At 42.7% G+C, this 18,962-nt stretch overlaps 1 protein-coding gene across 5 annotated transcripts in view; it reads left to right on the forward strand.

Annotated features, from left to right (window-relative positions):
• The first annotated feature begins 871 nt into the window (after window positions 1–871).
• Window positions 872–18,962, forward strand: part of TDRD12 (tudor domain containing 12) — a 139,290-nt gene continuing 121,199 nt past the window's right edge. For 3 of the 5 annotated variants that reach the window (XR_012647420.1, XM_075008303.1, XM_075008299.1), the window contains exons 1-8: window positions 913–931; window positions 1,982–2,025; window positions 5,782–5,934; window positions 7,225–7,361; window positions 11,988–12,107; window positions 15,062–15,117; window positions 17,346–17,431; window positions 17,842–18,037. Coding sequence is in view for 4 of the 5 variants with exons in the window: in XM_075008303.1 (XP_074864404.1) it covers window positions 925–931; window positions 1,982–2,025; window positions 5,782–5,934; window positions 7,225–7,361; window positions 11,988–12,107; window positions 15,062–15,117; window positions 17,346–17,431; window positions 17,842–18,037 (799 nt within the window). In the remaining variant the exon portion in view is untranslated. The other 2 variants (XM_075008300.1, XM_075008302.1) reach the window with 2 other exon arrangements.

The raw sequence follows: 18,962 nt of genomic DNA on the forward strand, positions 1-18,962 counted from the left end.
CTGAAGTAAGAATTGTAAATCAGTGAGTGTCACTGGATCATATAACTTAGCATCGACCATTTCACCATTTTTGTCCAAATTTTTGTTTCTAGAAAATGTTATTAACGCTCGTTATTTCAAAATTGAAGTCTTTCACAGAAAAAATAAGTGACAAATACATCTTTATAAACATAAATACTAACTCTACTACAATAGTTAAGTTCCTTGTAAGATCTTTGAAAACTTTAATGCTAGATATTTGCTAGCAGGATTAGTGCAGATTTATTACACTCTTTTGTCTGGCTTCTGAATATTTACCATGAGCAACTGTTCACTGAAATAATACAAGTTTTGAGCTGGGTCAAAAAGTACAGTGGTGAGCAAATGTTTTTTTCAATCCTGTGTGTAATTTAAACACCTCACAGAATTTTGGAGTATAAATGAAAAGTAAAGACAAACACTTTCAACTTGTTTGATCTCCTTGTTCACTGCAATTTATTCATAATCTGTATTTGCACTGATCTCCAAATGATTTACAAAATGGAGGAAACATGACTTTTTACGGACAGGACAGGTGAGGAAAAGAGGTTTATGGCATGATTCTCCCCCACCACACACTCACCTTGTGCTAATGAGTGTCTACAGTTCCCCTTATTTGAGTGGGTGGAAGTTAGAATGGGATTGACTTGTCCAAGTTTGCAAAGAGACTGTCAAGGGCAAAAGGGACCATGATGATGACCTAATCCAGTGTTCCCCAACTGGTGTTCAGTTCCGCGGCTTCCTCCCCGCCCCCCGAACTCCCGCCGCGCCTCTTCTCTGCGACCACCTGACGGTCAGTACCCGGCCGCCGCCGGTAGGGAGGGGGCGGTCAGATGGGTCCTGCGTCGTCCTGCGTCAGGCCCCTGGCACTCTAGCGTCGGAGAAGCAGAGGTACGTCCATTTGCCATGCTGGGTGAGGTATTTGGGCGGGTTTGGGCCTGGGGCTGGGGCAGGGTTAGCCTGGGGTGGTTTTGGGGCTGAGAGTCGTTAAGTCTGCGGATGTGGGGTGTGTCTGTGTGGAGGTTTGATCCGGACGTTGTTCCCTCGTGTTTAAGAGTCTATCTCCAGGTGCAGTGTTTCTCTTGTCCCCCTATGATCTCCAATCAAGGGGTGAAAGTAATTTAAATTTCCCAAAGGTACAAATTATTGTGTGTGCGCTGTTCTTAAAGCGAGGGTTACAAAAAGTGTGGTTTTGCATTATTTATTAAGGACTGTATTGTATTTACATGCATCACGGCTCTTGAAGTAGTGATTTGGTAACTGAATTTGTACACAATTACTTTTGTACAAGTTAATATGATTTTATGTTTTAAAATGTGCAGTTAAAACTAAATGATGATTTCATGACCTTGTTTAGCATTCGTTTATTATTATCCTTCTGGTCTACTTTTGCAGCTCCATATGTGACTGTTACTAGGGGTTCCGTGTTTGAAAGGGTTTTGTGGCCAAATAAAATTTGGAAACACTGGTGCATAATACCAGCAGTAGGAATACAGTCAGTATTTCACTCTTGGGTACTATTAAGATCAAAAGGCCATTTACTTCAGTGAAGAGAGAATTTCACCCCATGTGGCTTCTTGCCTAGTCCTATACTTAGATAATTAATCTTCAGGTGCCCTGTGGTTCAGCAGAATTTTCCTCTTCAGTTTGGATATAGGGGTATGAGATACGTGATCACAATAAGTTGTGTGTTTCAGATATCAGTTATGTATTGGGTAATTAGTTTTAATTAGGTTTCAAATAAAGTGTCTAAGAAAAGAGAGTTTGTAAAGGCTGTGTTTGCAAATCTAATGTCAAGCTAAATATTTTTGATTTAAAAAAAAAAGCCAATTATGTAGGCCTTTTTAAATCCTGTAGGGTCTTTAGATATGAATAGTATCACTGCAGTTATAACTTTGGAATTTGTAAGATTTCTATAAAATTAATAGTTAAACACTTATTTATCTTTTACCTCTCATTTCAGCATCACAGAAGTGGATAAAAATGATTGAAGTCTTGATATTGAAGGTATATTGATTTGTTTTAAAAGAAATCTGAGTATTGTGAAGAGCTTGTATATATAGTAGAACACAGGAAACATTTATAGACAGGAAAAGAGCATCCAGTATTGTTCATTCTTTTTTGGCTAAGCCTTCCAGGCATATGGTCAAGTTGAAATATTTTTAAAAAGTTAAATGTAGTTTCAGATACTTATCTGCTCCTGAATTTCCTCTAGCAGTCTTCATTTGCACTGATATTTTAATAGTCTAACTTTTTTTCTCGTTTTATTATATGAATCTCTATAGAAGCAACAAGGGAGATAGTAATATTGAATACACACAAGGTTCTTTTACATATATACATAATATACAAATAGAGAAATGTTAGTTACAGTAATTTTGGATCAGCAACGAAGGGTCCTGTGGCACCTTATAGACTAACAGAAAAGTTTTGAGCATGAGCTTTCGTGAGCACAGGCTCACTTCATCAGATGCTGGTCTTGGAAATCTGCAGGGCCAGGTATAAATAAGCCCTGTTATTACAGTGTGAAAAATGAAGTGACTCATATGTCTGCATTGTCCTTCCACTGCTTCTATGGCTTTGTCTACACTATAGCATAAAGTCAATTTTAAGTCACTTACCTTGATTTTTACAATGTGACTGTCTTCACTGCAAATACCATTAGGTCGATTTTTTTTTTAAGGAGTGCTAAGGTTGACATTCTTGTGTCGACCTTCTGATGCAGCATAATGCCAAGTAAGAATTTGAAAGGTCAGATTAATGCTAGTGTGGAAACAGCATTTCTTTAAATTAATTTAGTTCTTCATAGAATAGTAGAACAGTTAAGCTTGCTTTTCCAGCTCCAGAAGGAGAACACCTCATACTCATGAGGGAGGCAAGAAGCAGTAGAAATGGGACTTGACCCATGCTTTATCGTCTGGCCTTGTGTTTCAGACTTATCTCTAGATGATTCTAATCATGTTGTTGAAGCAAATGACTTCTCTATGTTTAGGCAGCTAACAAAAAGCTTTACTGAGCAATAAGGCACCAGCTGAGCCAAACTGGACACCAGTAAAACCAGGTCCAGCAAGGCTGCTTGATTCAGCTAAATCTGGTATTTTATACCCTTACACAAACAAGTCCAACTTCAGAGGCATTTAGTCAGAGAAGCATTAATCATTTTCAGAGAGAAAACTGTTATCAGCAAGGAGGAACAGGTACCAGGGAGTAAGAGCTCCCACTCCAAACAGTTCATTAACACATTCCACTGAACTCATTCTTCCTGCCATTCCCAAATAGGTAAGAAAAAGTCCAAGCTGTTGTGTAAGTGCAGAAATAAGAAACATGAAATGGCTTCTATTATATAAAATGGCTTCTAAAATGTAGACAGGAAGCTAATGTTTTATAAATGGAGAATATAGGCTTAAATTCTGTTTTCTCAGCAGTTTAGTCCAGGCTGTACGCTATTAAAATAATTGTGAGCATGTATCTTTTACAATAGCATTTGGTCTTGATTTAAAAATTATCAGTGATGGAGAGTCTTCCAGGCCCTTTGGTAATTTGTTCGAATTGTTAATTAATCTCACTGTTAAAAATTTACACCTTATTTCCAGTCTGAATTTGTGTTGCTCAGTGTCATAGACTCCTAGAATGCTAGGACTGGAAGGTACCTTGAGAGGTCATCATGTCCAGCCCCCTGCCCTCATGGCAGAACCAAGTACTGTCTAGACCATCCCTGATAGACACTTATCTAACGTTTTCTTAAATATCTCCGGAGACAGAGATTTCACAACCTCCCTAGGCAATTTATTCCAGTGTTTGACCACCCTGACAGTTGGGAACTTGTTCTTAATGTCCAACCTAAACCTTTCTTGCTGAAGTTTAAGCCCATTGCTTCTTGCTCTATCCTCAGAGGCCAAGAAGAACAAGTTTTCTCTCTCCTCCTTATGACACCCTTTTAGATATCTGAAAACCACTATCATGTCCCCCCTTAATCTTCTTTTTTCCAAACTAAAGAAGCCCAATTCTTTCAGACTTTCTTCATAGGTCATGTTCTCTAGACCTTTAATCATTCTTGTTGCTCTTTTCTGGACCCTTTCCAATTTGTCCACATCTTTCTTGAAGTGTGGCGCCCAGAGCTAGACACAATACTCCAACGGGGGCCTAACCAGCGCAGAGTAGAGCAGAAGAATGACTTCTTGTGACTTGTTCACAACAGACCCGTTAATGCATCCCAAAATCATGTTTGCTTTTTTTGCAACAGCATCACAATGTTGACTCATGTTGACTCATCACACTGTTGACTCATGTCCAATCGTTAGAATCTGTTACACCTTTCTTTGCTAGAGCTAAGAGCCCATTATTAAATATATAGTCTCTGCATAACAAATTATAGAGTGTAATCCAGAAGTAGGAGTATGAATGCCAAATACAGTAAGTTTTCATATCTGTCAGCCCCAGGACCGGGAAGTTGCTGGATATTCAAATATTCTAGATAATAGAGAGGTATACCTGTCAATGCATAAGACTAAAGAAAAACGAGATTAGATTTTAAGAAACGAATATATGCAGAGTACTTATTTACCAAAAACAGTCCTGTTGTACACTGTAAGCTTATACTGCATTTATTTGCATTTACTTTCACTATACTGTACTTGAGGAAAATGTAGCTAAAATTTACTTGTGGTTAAAATGCCGGTTATTTGAGAGTTCCAGGTGACAGAATGCTAGTTATGAAAGAGTTTACTGTACCGAGGTAAAAACAGCATCTTTGTCTATGCATGCTGGGATCACATTAGTCCTGGTCTCATTGCACTGGGATTCACATCCACCTGATTAACCAACACAACCTCTAATCTTTTGGAGAAGCTTATAAAGGGTTCCTGTAAACTACTCCTTCTTCAAGATATGCCACATAATGATCACATCAGGGTAGTTTTATGAGGAAACGTGATGGGTGAATCATTTGTTTTTGTAGCTCTGTATTTTTCAACCATTATAAAATAGGCATACTTACTATCCCATGGAATTTGCCGGGAATCTGTTGCAAAATATGATGTCTGTAAACTTTCTTGAACCCCAATTTGTGTATTCTGTTAGTTTAAAATATTAAATAATCTTTTTTAAACTTTCTGCTCACTTCCGGCAGTGGAAACACCTGCTATCTTCTGTGTGTTTCCGAATTGGAAACCCTGGAATGCCGCCTCTTGAAAGACAAGCAAAATTTGTTCCTGGCAAGATAGCTGAATTTTGGTGACCCACACTTTGCTAATCCAAGAGTGTAGTATGTCTTATTTAAATGTATAAGTACTGTTTTTTTCATACTAAATACTTTACCAGATTTTTTTCCATTCACCTTTTAATAGCAGACAGTGTAAATGTCTGAAGTTTTCTTGACTTTTTAAGCCAATAGAAGCACTAATGTTTTAAACTTTTTTCATTGCAATCATGTGCAAATCCAATATTGAATATCCAGCAACATTGCAATCATGTGCAAATCCAATATTGAACAGATAAGCCACCAGAGAAGCTGCAGACTCAAACACTGCCCATAGATCCTCACTGCCACTGCTAACCACTGCCAACCACTGCCTCTCAAGATGAAAAGGGGCTGTAGATTTGAACATTACGACCATTTTACCTTTGAAATTGTGTATGTGTTGCTCAGATTTTTGTTCCTGGAAATATGTCTTTTAGTTGTGTTTTTTACATTAAACACCTGAAACTACTTGCTTTTCTTGTTATCTTTTCTGTTATTTTAATTATGCTTCCCCTTTTGATTAGATTGAAGATCCAGGTTGCTTTTGGGTCATTATAAAAGGATCTGGGCCTTTCATAGACAGTGAAATGGAATATAAAAAACTTCAGACTGAAATCAATCAGTTCTATAACAGAGATGTGGAGGAAGTAAAGCCATTAACATTAGAAGAAGGGCAGGTAATGCTTTTGTTTACTTTGCTACGTAAAGATTGCAAGGGAAGGAGAAAATTCTGGATTATTAGAGTTTTAACCATTAGAATAACATCTTATAAATTTTTCTTACCCTGAAAGTACAGATTGCACCTTTGTGGTCTGGCACCCTTGGGACCTGAATGGTCCTGAACAAGGGAATTTGCTGAATCGGGGAGGTCACCCCTCCTGGTTGCTGCCTTCTCCCTGCCCCCAGACTGGCTTCCTGCTGCTGGAGGGAATCCACAGCCCCAGCTGGCCTCCCTAGCGTGACTCCCATCTGCAGTGCTACCAGCAGGGCTCCCTGATCCTGGTCTGGGCCACTCCCCCAAACAGGTTGGGGGCTCTCCACCCCAGGGCACCCCTGCCTGAGCAGCACCATGCCGCACCACTCTCTGCCACTGTGGGGCTCCCCGCTGCTGGCAGGTTTTCCTACTGTCACAGGGCTCTCCAAGTGGGTCCCTGGCCTTGGCCTGGCTCTTGCCTATAGGGCTGCTGGCAGGATTTTCCAGGGGGCTCCCCACACCAGCCAACTCTCTGCAGCAGGGCTGCCAGCAGGGTGCTCCCTGACCTTGGCCTGGGTCCTTACAGCCAAGAGGCTGCTGGCCAGGATCCCTAGGGTGGGGTGGGCCTCTCTGCCACCAGTGGGGCTCCGCTCTAGCCCACCAGACAGGCTGGCTCCAGGCAGCTGCCAGATGAGGCTGTCTGGTCCAACATCATCCATGGTTTTGCCAGACAATGGATGTTGCTGAACAAGAGAGTTTCAACCTGTATTTTCATAGTAGTTCATTAAAATGTAGCTACAGGTAAGAGTGTTAAAACGGTGAGCCGGTTAAACAATAGAGATTAACCAATTAATTATTTTAGCCTATGTTCTGCCGCCTGGCCTCATTGTGGTTGCAGCGGCCTCTCACTGCTGTGAGGTCACGCCACCCAGCCCATTATGGCTAGGGCTGCTCCAGCTTGGCACAGAGTTAATTGGCAAGGGCCAGTTAAACCGTGAGCATCCTGCTAAGCCTCACGTTTATCTGTTAATTGGTTAACACCCCTAAATCCACACAGTCCTTTTTAATATGTTCTTGTGCAATTTAAATTAAAGGATGAACACGTACGTATTTTACGTATAAGCTACAAAAGTATAAGCTGGAGGTAAAACTTTTCTTCTCTTTGTAAATGACTTTTTGCTGTAAGTATATCTATATTCAAGAAGCAATCATGTAATTTGTACACATTTAGGTTGGTGCACAGATGTATATGTGTGTTTCCCCTCTTGCCCAGGTTTGTGTGGTTTTTTGTCAAGAACTGGGATGCTGGTGTAGAGCAATTGTTAAGTCAATCCTGTTCTGTGCTGATTATTACCTAGCAGAATGTTTCCTTGTGGATTACGCCAAGTATATTCCAGTTAAAGCAAAAAAGTATGTATTACTTTGATTTACAAAATTATTGCTGGAAGCTTTTTTCAGATTAGTGCTCTTCAGTATTTTTAATTGACTATAGCTAGAGAGCCATGGTAGTTCAAATTTTGAAGTCTGGTCCTGCAAATGCTGCTAGGCATATAATGGGATCATTTTTAGTATTAAGAACTCCCCAAAATTATTTGCGGTATAAAGTGCTACCGTGGTCACTGCAGAGTCTAGATATCTCTCAGGGCATGTGTGCACTGCACACTCCTTAAGAGTCCATATTCTGCATGACCACAGAGCATAGGTATAAATAGCAGTGTGTATGGTGAGGCCCTTCTGAGCTGCGTAGAAATGCCTGAACCCTTAGGATATGTTCCCTATAGGGCTCCCCACATACCCAAGTAATGCCTGCCACATTTGCACTGCTGTTTTTAGCACAGCCACATCCCACTGACAGAATCTGTCCCTTCCACAGAAAAACTTTCATAGGATGGTTTGGCGCAACTGCCCCAGGCCCAAGGTGGACTGGAAGAGTAATGGGGACCTGTTGCACAGGGAGGAGATGGTCCTGCCCCTCCCCTAGAGTGGTGTGGCCCTGAGGTGGAGCCTGGCAGCTGCCAGAGGAAAACGGCAGTCGGTGCAGAGAGTGGGTGGAGGAGGCATGACTCAGAGTAGAAGGCGGGGTGAGGGGGGGCATGTGGCCAGTGTCCCCTGTGGAGCTTCTCTCCCCATTCACCACTGACTGGGGCCCTACCTTTCCCCTAAACATCCTTCCTTGAGCCTGGCGCCCGATGCCATGAACTAGGGTTTGGCCTGCCCCCACACTTCCCGATAGTAGTGGGAAGCAGAGCAAACCAGCCCCAACCTATGCCACTGGCTCCCAGCCACACCACTCTGCTTCTGCTCCAGTGAGTGTGAGAGGTGGTTCTGCTCCATCTACTAAGCTCCTTTCCCAGAGCAATGTGGTTCAGAGAATGGAGAAAGCTGGGGTCGTGTCACTCTGCTTCCTTCCCTCCCTGCTATGTGCAGGGTGGAGAGTGATCCCAACTGCCAAGACCCATCCTGTTAGTACCCTAGGATGTATCACTTGGAGAGGGAGACTGGGGGAGAGAGGGTGGAACCAACCCTTCACTCAGCAGCTGCAGTCGGAAGCAGAACAATGCAGCTGGGAGTCGGGGGAGCAGAGTGAGCTGGGGCTGGGCTGTTCTACTACCAGTGAGTTCTGGGCCCCTTACTTGTAACTTGGGGAAAGGAGCCCGGGGTGGAGTGGGGAGAGGTTGTCCCAGGTCATGTACCTTCCTAGGGGTGGCCCTGCACAGGGAGCTGCCAGAGTCTTTCCTTGACGTTATGAAAGAATGGAAGCATGCAGCCCCTTTTCATCCGTCTGGAACCTTTCCTGATGCAGTGAAAGACTTCAGAAACAGGGAGAGAATCTATTAGCAACTTGCAGTTACTGGTGTCTTTCTCCTCTGCTGACCTTTCACATGCTATCAGACTAGAGCCATTCCTCGTTTCAGAGCATTTTCCATGGCTTTCCCCCACCAGAATCTTTCACCAATGTATGTGCTATAGATTGGAGTGTGGATGTAGCTTGCTTTTTATTGCAGTGTGAGTTGACACACATGCTATGCACTGCTGGAGGTGTGCAATGTAGACATAGCCTGAAAATGCACCAGTATTAATGGATGGAACCTTTTTTGGTGCCAAAGGGATCAAACTGGGTGAAAAAGCCTCCTGCCAAGGAAGAGAGTGACAACTCTGCAGCATGCTCCCTTTAGCCTTAGAAACTAAAATTAAATTAAATTAAAACAATATAGGTTTTTTTGCTCATCTAGTTCAGTTCAGTGAGTTGGTTAAGTAACCAACTGGGAGTTGAAAAATAAGGAGTTTGTTTTCATCTTCCAGTCTCAGAATAATAGTTGTGTGAGAGGATGAGATCTTTGATTTAAAATCTTGAAGGAACATAGTGACTAGCAATAATCAGTTCAGTTTACAAACCTACAGAGAGTACTTCCTTCCTTTGATACATAACTGAGTTAGATTTAAATGCAAAACATGTTTTGGTAAATATTTTTTCTTCCGTATCTAGCACATTTATGAGAATTTTATTTCATTAATAATATTTTTGTACTTTTTAATTGAATTGCCTTCCAGATAGAACTTGACACACACAAAATAAATAAAAATATAGTAAATAAGAAATACATCATTCACTATTGCCTAATATAGTGCAATACAGTAAAAATTAAGAATCTGAGTACATTAAAGTTATGCTATGTAATTGCTTGAGTAAATGTGAATACATGTTGTATATCCATCCAGTTAGCAAAAAAGAACATCCAGTCTAGTAAATTCTTCAATATCCAGCATCCTTGGGACCTGGAGGTTGATGAATAATTAAGTATTCTGGATAATAGAGAGGAATACCTACCAATGCATGACACTAAAGAAAAACAAGATTAGCTATTAAGAAACAAACAGTGTATGCAGAATATTGTTTCCAGTCTTTTTCCAGGAGCATCCATATACATTAGAAGACTGTTATCCCTGCCTGCACGACATGACCTCAGCTGTGTAGCTCTGGGCAGGGTGAGTAGCTCATGCTGGGTGGGAGAGCAGAGGAGCCTGCTGGCTGCACTGAGGCAGTATCTATGTCCCAAAACTGGAGATTGGATAGTTCAGCAAATGTTAATGGCAGTTGTTAAAATTGACTGCCTGTTCCCTACTTGGCAGATCCTCTCTCTAGATCTTTTGGAAGAAATATCTGCATTGTAGTTGACATTAACTGTCTCCTTAATGGTAACAGAGAGAGAGCCACGTTAGTCTATGCGGTAAGGTCTCAGAGTATGCAAGGCTGGGGATGGTGGTTGGGGAGGATTAAGCCTGGTGGCGGGTTGGGGCTGTGGGAGGCAGGCGGGGAGGGTCTCAGCCTGGGATGGGTTAGGGCTGCAGGGGGTTGAGGGGTGGAGTTGAGCAGGGGTGGTGATCTGGGGGTGGGGAGCGGCGAGTTGAGCTGGAACCAGAGCTGTGCCTGGGTGCTGAGCAGGCAGAGGGGGTCACACCAGAGCCACATGGGTGCGCAACTCATGAGCTGGTGGGGGGGGGTTGCACTGGAGCTGCGCGGGGGGGAGTGGTGGGCAGCTTGTGAGCTGGTGGAGGGGTTGCACCAGAGCTGTGTGGGCAGGCAGCTCATGAGGTGACGGGGGTGTTGCACTGGAGCTGCGTGGGGGGTAGTGGCGGGCAGCTTGTGAGCTGACAGAGGGGTTGCACCAGAGCTGTGTGGGCAGGCAGCTCATGAGCTGGCGGGGGGGTTGCACTGGAGCTGTGTGGGGCGGGGGGGGCAGCTGGTAAGTGGGCGGTGGGGGTCACACTGGAGCTGCACAGAGTTGCGGGGTTTGGGGGAGGGGAGACAGCCAGATTGCGAGCTGGCAGGGGGGTTGCGCTGGAGCTGCGTGGGGCACCTTGAACCAGAGCTGCTTGCAGGTGGTTTAAACCTGGCGTGGGGGGTGGTGTTCAGGGTCAGAGGTGTAAGAGCGGGGTTGCCTACTCTGAATTTGTGTACTCTGAGACCTTATTGTATACTGTCAAAACAAAAAAAGCAGTCCAGTAGCACTTTACAGACTAACAAAATAATTTATTAGGTGGTGAGCTTTCGTGGGACAGACCCACTTGTTCAGTTCTTAGCCATACCAGAATAGACTCAATATTTAAGGCCCAGGGAACCAAAAATAGTAATCAAGGTTGACAAATCAGAAAAATTATCATAAAATCAGAAAGCAGAGGGGCAGAAGAAGTGTGTGTGTGGGGGAGAGTAAAGAATTAGATAAAGCAGAGTATGTACAAGAATCCTGATAATGGGCCAGAAAATTGCCAACTGTAATTCTTGACTCCCCCCCAGCCCTTCTTCTGCCCCTCTGCTCACCTTGATGATAATTTTTCTGATTTGTCAACCTTGATTACTATTTTTGGTTCTCTGTGCTTTAAATATTGAATCTGTTCTGGGGTGGCTATGAGCTGAAGAAATGGGTCTGTCCCACGAAAGCTCATCACTTAATTCATTATTTTGTTAGTCTTTGAAGTGCTACTGGACTGCTTTTTTGTCTCCTACATGGGCAGTCTCCTTAGAATGTTAGCCCTGCATCCCTCCCTACTGCATGTGAGTGCAGCCTGCAGGTTCCTGTGCTCGCTCTCTCTGCTCTTGCCTGGTGTCCACTGACCAGAGCTGCTTGGCTGTAAGTTACACAGGGTCTTCAACCTGATGGTTGATCAAATAGCGGTTAAACAAGAGCTTAGTGTATAAAGGCTATGTTTACTTACAAATAAACATGTTTTAACGGTTGCCCACTAATTAGATTCAGCTTTCTTTTGGAAATAACTAAAGTCCAAATACAAAACATGGCTTAGTCTGGTGATTTCAATCAAGGTTTCCTGTTTTTGTTTTCAGTTTAAATCATGATTAAAATTGGTGATTTGAGTTGGTTTGGTTTAAATCAATCCACTATGCTCCCAGAGAACTGTTGCCAGCTGTGGCAGGGTGGGACATGGGAGTGCTGCTGTGGCCTACCATGTGTAGACAATAGAGATTTTGGTATCAGGTTGCTACACCTAATTATGTTGAAAACTTTTTTCTTTGTTAAGCATTCGACTTGCAGTGGAACAATTTATGCAACTCCCATATAGAGCGAAAAAGTTTAGATTGTACTGCACAAAGCCAGTCACCTTGTGTATAGATTTCTGTGAAGATACTGCGAAAATAGTGTAAGTATGGCTTGAGAGAAATACAGTGTACTATATACAAAATTACTTCTCAGCTTAATTGCAAAAAAGACAGTTTATGTTTATAAACCACTTTTTTAGGCTAGGTTTTCCTCCTTGGTAGGGGCTTTTGGATTACTTTTGGATTTCTTCATCTCCTGTGTTTCTGTACCACTTGCAGTGGTTGCACTTTTTAGTTTTTATTTATTTATTAATTTACTGTTTGGGTGGAGGATGGGGCAGTGGTATTATTTTTTTTCACTTGACAGCCAGCTCTGTCTTTCTCAAAGTAATCCTATCTAGCCCTTTACCAAAAAAAAAAAAAAATCCAACTTCAGTTTCTGGTGGCCTTGGGCCTGATCATGCCACTTCAATGACTTACGAAGTACAGTTTCAAAGGGTAGCTGTGTTAGTCTGTAACTTCACAAACAGCAAGCATTCCTGCAGCACTCGAATGACTGTATTTCCCTATGTGAAATATGGAACACCTGGGCTATGCGTACACTTGCCCCCTCCTTCAAAGAAGGGGGCCTGGTAATCAGGGTGATGGGAGATTACTAATGAAGTGCTGCAATGCATATGCAGCACTTCATTAGGCAAATTTGCCACCGTGGCAACTTCGAAGTGTCAGACTTCGAAGTGCTGGCATGCTGTGTAGTCATGAGCATTTGAGAGTGCACGTGCTACTTTGAAGTGCCTTTACTCTCCAGAATTTTGCCACGGGGGCAAATTTGCCTAATTAAGTGTTGCATACGCATCACAGCAGTTCATTAGTAATCTCCCATCCCCCTGATTAGCAGTGTAGACGTAGCCCCAGTAAAATTACTTCGAATTAATGGAGTTCAATGGCAATCCATTAGTATTATGCAGTACAAACATTCAATATAACATTAAATTGACTGACAATCAATTTAAACAATATACTGCAGTATTATAACAAATTGGTAAAAATTAAAAATATATACCTACAATTAATTGGTTATTGCTCTATAGAAGTGGCTGCCTTGTCCTTACCTTGCTGTTCACTCTATTTCTCCCATCATCTCACCTTTTTCCACCTCCTCTTGAAGGGTGGGGGGCTGTGGCTCTGGTCTTTGAGGAAAGGCACAGGCAGAAAGAATGGAGCAGGGGGGTTAGCCTCCCCAAAGGAGGGGTTCTACCTGCCACACATACCTAAGCCATTTAAAAGGTTTTGAGGCTCCCAGATGCTTTTAAATTGCCTGGGGCCCTGGGCACTTGCCTCCTTTGCCTCCCATCCATCAGTGGGCCAGCCTGAGCCCACTCCCACACTCCAAACCCCTGGACCCCAGCCTGAAGCCCCCTCCTGCTGCACCCCGAACTGTTCATCCCAGGATCTACCTCAGAGCATGCACTCGTACCTGGAACATCCTCACCCCATCTCTCACTCCAGCCTTCTGTCCCAGCCTGGAGCCCCCCCCCCATATTCTGAACCCATAATTTTTGTGCTCACCCCATACTGTAGGGGAACCCCACAAAATCTAACAGGCCTGGCCTCCAGAAGAATTAATCCAGCCCTACCAGACCTCTTCCACAATTCACCTCCCTTGTCCCCTTCTTCCTGTCTCTGCTCCCTTCAGACCCTTGTCCCTGATCTTTCATGGGACTTATCAAAACCTAAGATCCCCCATCTAACCCCTGGCCTGGGTAAAGCTGCCCTTTGCTCCAGAGATTTGCTTGTTTGCTGCTTCCTGTGGGCTACCATATGAAGTGCAACCTCCCCAGCAGCTGTCCTCTCATTTCCCCCAGGTGGCTGCCCCCATTCCCTGCCATAGGGCTCTGCCCTCCCTACCCCAGTCCTATTACCTGCCAGCAGTGTCTTTGTGGGTGGGTGGGTGGGGGAATATTTGAGACAGTCTACTCTGTCCTTCTCAGGCAGTGTAAGCAAAGAGTGTAGCAGCCTGACTCTGTCTTATGACAACCTTGTCCCTCCTCCACTTACCTGGGTGGGCTGCTGGCAACAGTGTGTTTAAACAACCTGTGTAAAGAGCACTCCTGCAGCCTGTCCAGCTAGCCCGGGTCTTCCAGGTCTGCCGTAGAGCTCCAGCCCTTGCCCTTTAGCTGCTGTGGGTCTGTTGGGGGCTCTGGCGAGCCCTGTGCTGCTGCGGGGTAGCTGGGGGTTTCGGCCTGGTACTCTCTCATCCTGGAACATCCTTAATCCTGCCTGACCACAGTTATTGCTGGATGGCAGAGTACCAGATTTGAGAGATTGAGTCTGTTACTCTGGTTGGTTTGGAAGAGGGAATATGTGTATCATGGTTCTATAATCATTGTTACAGGCCATCTGTATAGGAAATGAGAGGAGATAAGTTGTTCAAACAACTTAAATAAGGAGTTAGTGTGTGTGGTTTGGGTTTTTTTTTATTTTTTTTTTGGACCTGTAAGTATTTTAACAAGAATTCAGGTTGCATTAAATTGTGGATTTGTCAGACTTATTAAACAATAGTTAATGTTTATTTTATTAAAAGTAATTAATATGCTCTTACAAGTTAATTGCCCTTTCTGTTTTTTAGAGATTAATTTTCTTTGAGAGTATAGACCAAAGTATTTTTGTCTTTTACTAATACCTTATTTTGTTTTGGATTTAAAAAAGAGATGGTACAATCAATGATCAGAATTGTGTTCAGCAAGTCTAAATCAGTAATGTGCAGTTCATCTTAAAAGCAGAGAAGGAAAACACAGCTGTGGTTAACTAGACTGAACTCATGCATAAGGTAGTAAACATCTTAAAGTATTCCTATTGTATTTAATCGGTTCTTTGTTTTTTCTAGCATTGGCGTGTCAACTGTCATCCTGTGTAGCACGCTCTAATTGATTTAGGTGTTAAAATATTTTTCATAATTTCATGCAAGTGTATTTACCATACAAAATAGCAATGTGTGAAAAATCTCCTGTTTTGTGCCTCAGTGAGGTAATTGATCTTGTTTATATCTTTCTAGACCTGCAAAGAGGTGGGACAGTGCAGCTATTCAGTACTTCCAAAACCTCCTAAAAGGTATTAAAAAACAAAAACAAAAAGCAATCACAACCAGGCATGTTGTGCAACTGACACAAGAGAGTTCAAAATGAACAGCTGGTTAACCTATTATAGGAAGTGTTACAGTTTTGTCCAGTCTGCTATAAAATGACCTGAGTCCCAAGCCCTGAATGCTTCTAAGCTAGTGGCAGGCAAAATATGGTCCATAGGCTGGACCCTGTCCACCAAACATTTGGATCTGGCCCACGGTAGCCTAGTGGGACCTGGGGCAGCATCCTGGCTGCCATAGCCACACACACACACCACTCAAAGTTGCCAGTTGCTGTGACCAGCGTATATACCTCGGAACAGCATGCTGCCCCCACTCCCAGCACAACTCTCACAGCTTCCATTAGCTGGAAACCAGCTTGTGGGAGTTGCAAATGTTGTCCTATGACGTGCAGTATGTAGAGGCCTGCTGCTCCCCTTACAAGAGGCGTGCCATGTAGAGACACACACTGGCTCCAGCAGGTGGCTGCCCTGAGTGGTGTGTGGAGCCATGGGAGCCTGCCTAAGGGTCCTGCTGGGCAACCAGGTGGGAGCCACACGTAGTAAGTTCCTTCTAACCAGAGCCTGCACCCCAAGTCCCCCTCGGTCAGACCCCCCTCTTGAACTCAAACTGCCGCCCAGAACCATACCCCCTCCTGCACCTCAGTCTCTCATCAAGAGCTCACTCCCGTACTCAGACTCTGTTCCAGGCCCCACATTCCCTCTATAAATAACACAGAAAAGTGCAGCCCTAGTCACTGAGAAATTCTTGGAGTGGTCTCCCATTGAAAATTATCACTCTCTCCTGTTCTAAGCTCTGCTGAGTCTGGTTAGTGATTGGTTGCTGTTCTAGCTCGGGGTGGGATAGGGTGTCTCAAGCATATTCCTGCGTGTGGCATCCTTCTTAAACCCCTTCTCACAAAATAGGACTTCATGGTTAGGCTGTCTTAGACCGCAGAACCAGTGCCACAGTTCTCCTGAGCTCCTGGTCACTTAGTGTGCATCCCCAGAGCCCAATGGCAGCTCTGGTTTCCCAGTTAATCTCTACAGAGACATGACAGGAAGGCAAGGAAGAAAGTTCAGCAAAGCAAGTTCTTAACAAAACCACTTATTCTTAACAAGGCACATAATTTGCAGATCTCTGGAAAATTAAGACTATCCTGAATGTAGTCCCTCAGTCTCATCTTAGAGTCTTGAGCTTTTTTCTGGGTTCTTAGACCTTGCAGCCCTGCTGATGTTGCCTTATAAAGCCTTTTCTGGTGGTGGGCAATCTCTTTATTAGAGAGCTTTTTAAATTTGCCTGTTTGGTCCCTTCTGAAACTATGGCCCTTTTTGAGCTCACGGATGGTTTGATTGTTGAGAGAGTTGATGTCCTTACCAGTTCTCTTGTAAACTCTGGGTAGGATGTCCCACATCACAGCACACGTTGACCTTGTCAGGATTAGACTGCTTTTCTGCATCACCTGAGTGTCGTGTCGTGACCCATTGTGGAGGTTACAGTGCAAAGAGAAGGTCTCCATGAAGGTTACCATCCAAAATGGTGTTCATTGTGTGACACATACGTATATTTCCAGTATGTCACAGGAAATAATAAAAACCTACCAATTGATGTGCATGAAAATTGCAATAACGATAATAATTAATACCTGAATACACTCCATATCCTACCAGTGGGGATTTTGATATATACCAGTATAAATCATGGGTTAGTTATGTTTAGTATACAGTATTGGGCAGTGACAGCTCACAAGTTATTCAGGCTCTGAATGGAAGTAAATTACATCCAATAGCATCCTTGTGGGGTGATTGTGAATATAATGGAGATGTCAGCTGTGACTCAGTTTTTAAGGTTACATTAAGATTTGATTCAAGGGATTAAAATTTCTCTGTTAGAAACTTTGTTGTACAGAATGTGATCCATTAGTTATATTTATTTTGATACATGGGCAGTTTCTAATTAGTTTTAGTTTACAGAACTGGTATGAATATAGCAAAAATATGGCTGAAATAATGTATTAGTGGCAGTTTTTGAGTCAAATGTGGCAGTTCTTTGTCTTTAAATATATGTATTGTATACATCTTAACGAAACTGCTTTAAGACTTTTAGCCTAGTGCAGAAAGAAGCAATGAAAACATTAGAAGAAATCTGTAATGGGGAGCTAGGTGTTAAACATTTTTTTCTTTAAGTGTATTTGGAGCTTCTGTTTTATTACACTTAGGAACCACCCAGATCGAGGCAAAGTTATGTGATAAAGAAGAGGATAATTTTGATGTTTATCTTTACATAACAATAAAAGATGAAAAGGTAAAACTATCTTCTACTTACAAACTCAACCACCTACAAATCTATCCATACACAGTATTTTACAAGTCTGTGGTCACACTACTTCGTGGTCAGTTTATTGAGAATCGTGTGTTTTAATTCTGGATGAGCTACATTAATATTAACTGATCTGTTATTGTTAAAGCTAAACTTAAAGATTTAATGGGGCTTCTACTGTAAGTCCCTGGTGCTTAACTTTATAATGCTCCTTCTTTCCGGCCACTTGCTGCACAGCTGTCCCCAATGTTTCAGTGTCCTTGAGCCTTGCTTATTTTCGTTGTTATGCTGTGGCATGAAAATCTTTAACTGTATTCCATATACACATTGTGAATTTTCATTGATTACTTTTTTTGTACTTTGCCTTGATGTCTTGGAAATGTGTTGTTTTGTAGGTATGTGTTAATGATGATCTTGTGGCAAAGAACTTCGCTCATTATGTGATGACTAGCGAAAACACAGTTAATTCCGCAAAAAGCCAAAAGCGATGGCCCTCATTAAGTTTGAAGGCTTCTCCGGAGAACATGTTGAATCCTGCACTTGCTTTTTGGCCAGTGTTAATGAAGACTAAAATACATAGTTCTGAAGTAGGTGAGTACAGTTTATACCTATTTGCTTCTGAAGCCCAGTATAGTTTTCAAAAAAGGGCATGGGGACCTAACTCTTCTATATTGACATAAATTGTATTCTGGTCGACAAGATTTCTGTTCCAAAAGCTGCTCTTTTCACCCAAACGCAGTATGATGGGGTCCCTGTGTGCAGCCTGGGAATGTGGGACTGCTGTTTCACCTTTTAACTGCCCAGATTGTGCAATCTCAAAATGCTATCATTCAGCACAATCACATATAGAACCCCACTAAATTATATAAAGACTCTCACAGAAAAAGGCATCAGACAAATCCCCCAGCTTCAAGCACTGTACCTTAGAAATATACCGTCTTCAACTGCTCAGGATGAGCCGTGCAGATTTATTTATTGGTTTACAACTTCACAAATGGAAAATAGATATACAGTGGCCTTTGTAAACTGAGCAGACTTACACTTCAAGAACACCAAGAAGTCTTGTGGCAAGGCAGTTTCTCTGCTTTGGGTGCTAATATCTCCCCATTAGACTCTAGCAAAGGCTCACATCCACCTGTCTGATGTGACTTGTTTTTTCCTCTTTTGATAGGTATTGTTGATACTGGGCCATTTCCGCCTTGCTGTATAGACCTTGTCAGCTCTGGCCTTCCCTCTTACTGGGACCCCACTCTTTAAACACCACTCTGAAAATCGCCCCCCCACTCATGCATCTGATGAAGCGGGTCTTTGCCCATGAAATCTTGTGCTCCAAAATATCTATTAGTCTATAAGGTGCCACAAGACTTCTTGTTGTTCTTGAAGCTACAGACTAACACTGCTACCTTTCTGATACTTTACCCTTCAAGGACTCTCACTGGTAAAGATGAACAGTAAAACAAGTTTATTGATTACAAAATATAGGCAAAAAGTGAGAGTGGTTACCAAAATAAAATAA

The sequence above is a fragment of the Carettochelys insculpta genome, chromosome 14 (assembly GCF_033958435.1).
Source record: "Carettochelys insculpta isolate YL-2023 chromosome 14, ASM3395843v1, whole genome shotgun sequence".
In the NCBI taxonomy this organism is placed as follows: Eukaryota; Metazoa; Chordata; order Testudines; family Carettochelyidae; genus Carettochelys; species Carettochelys insculpta.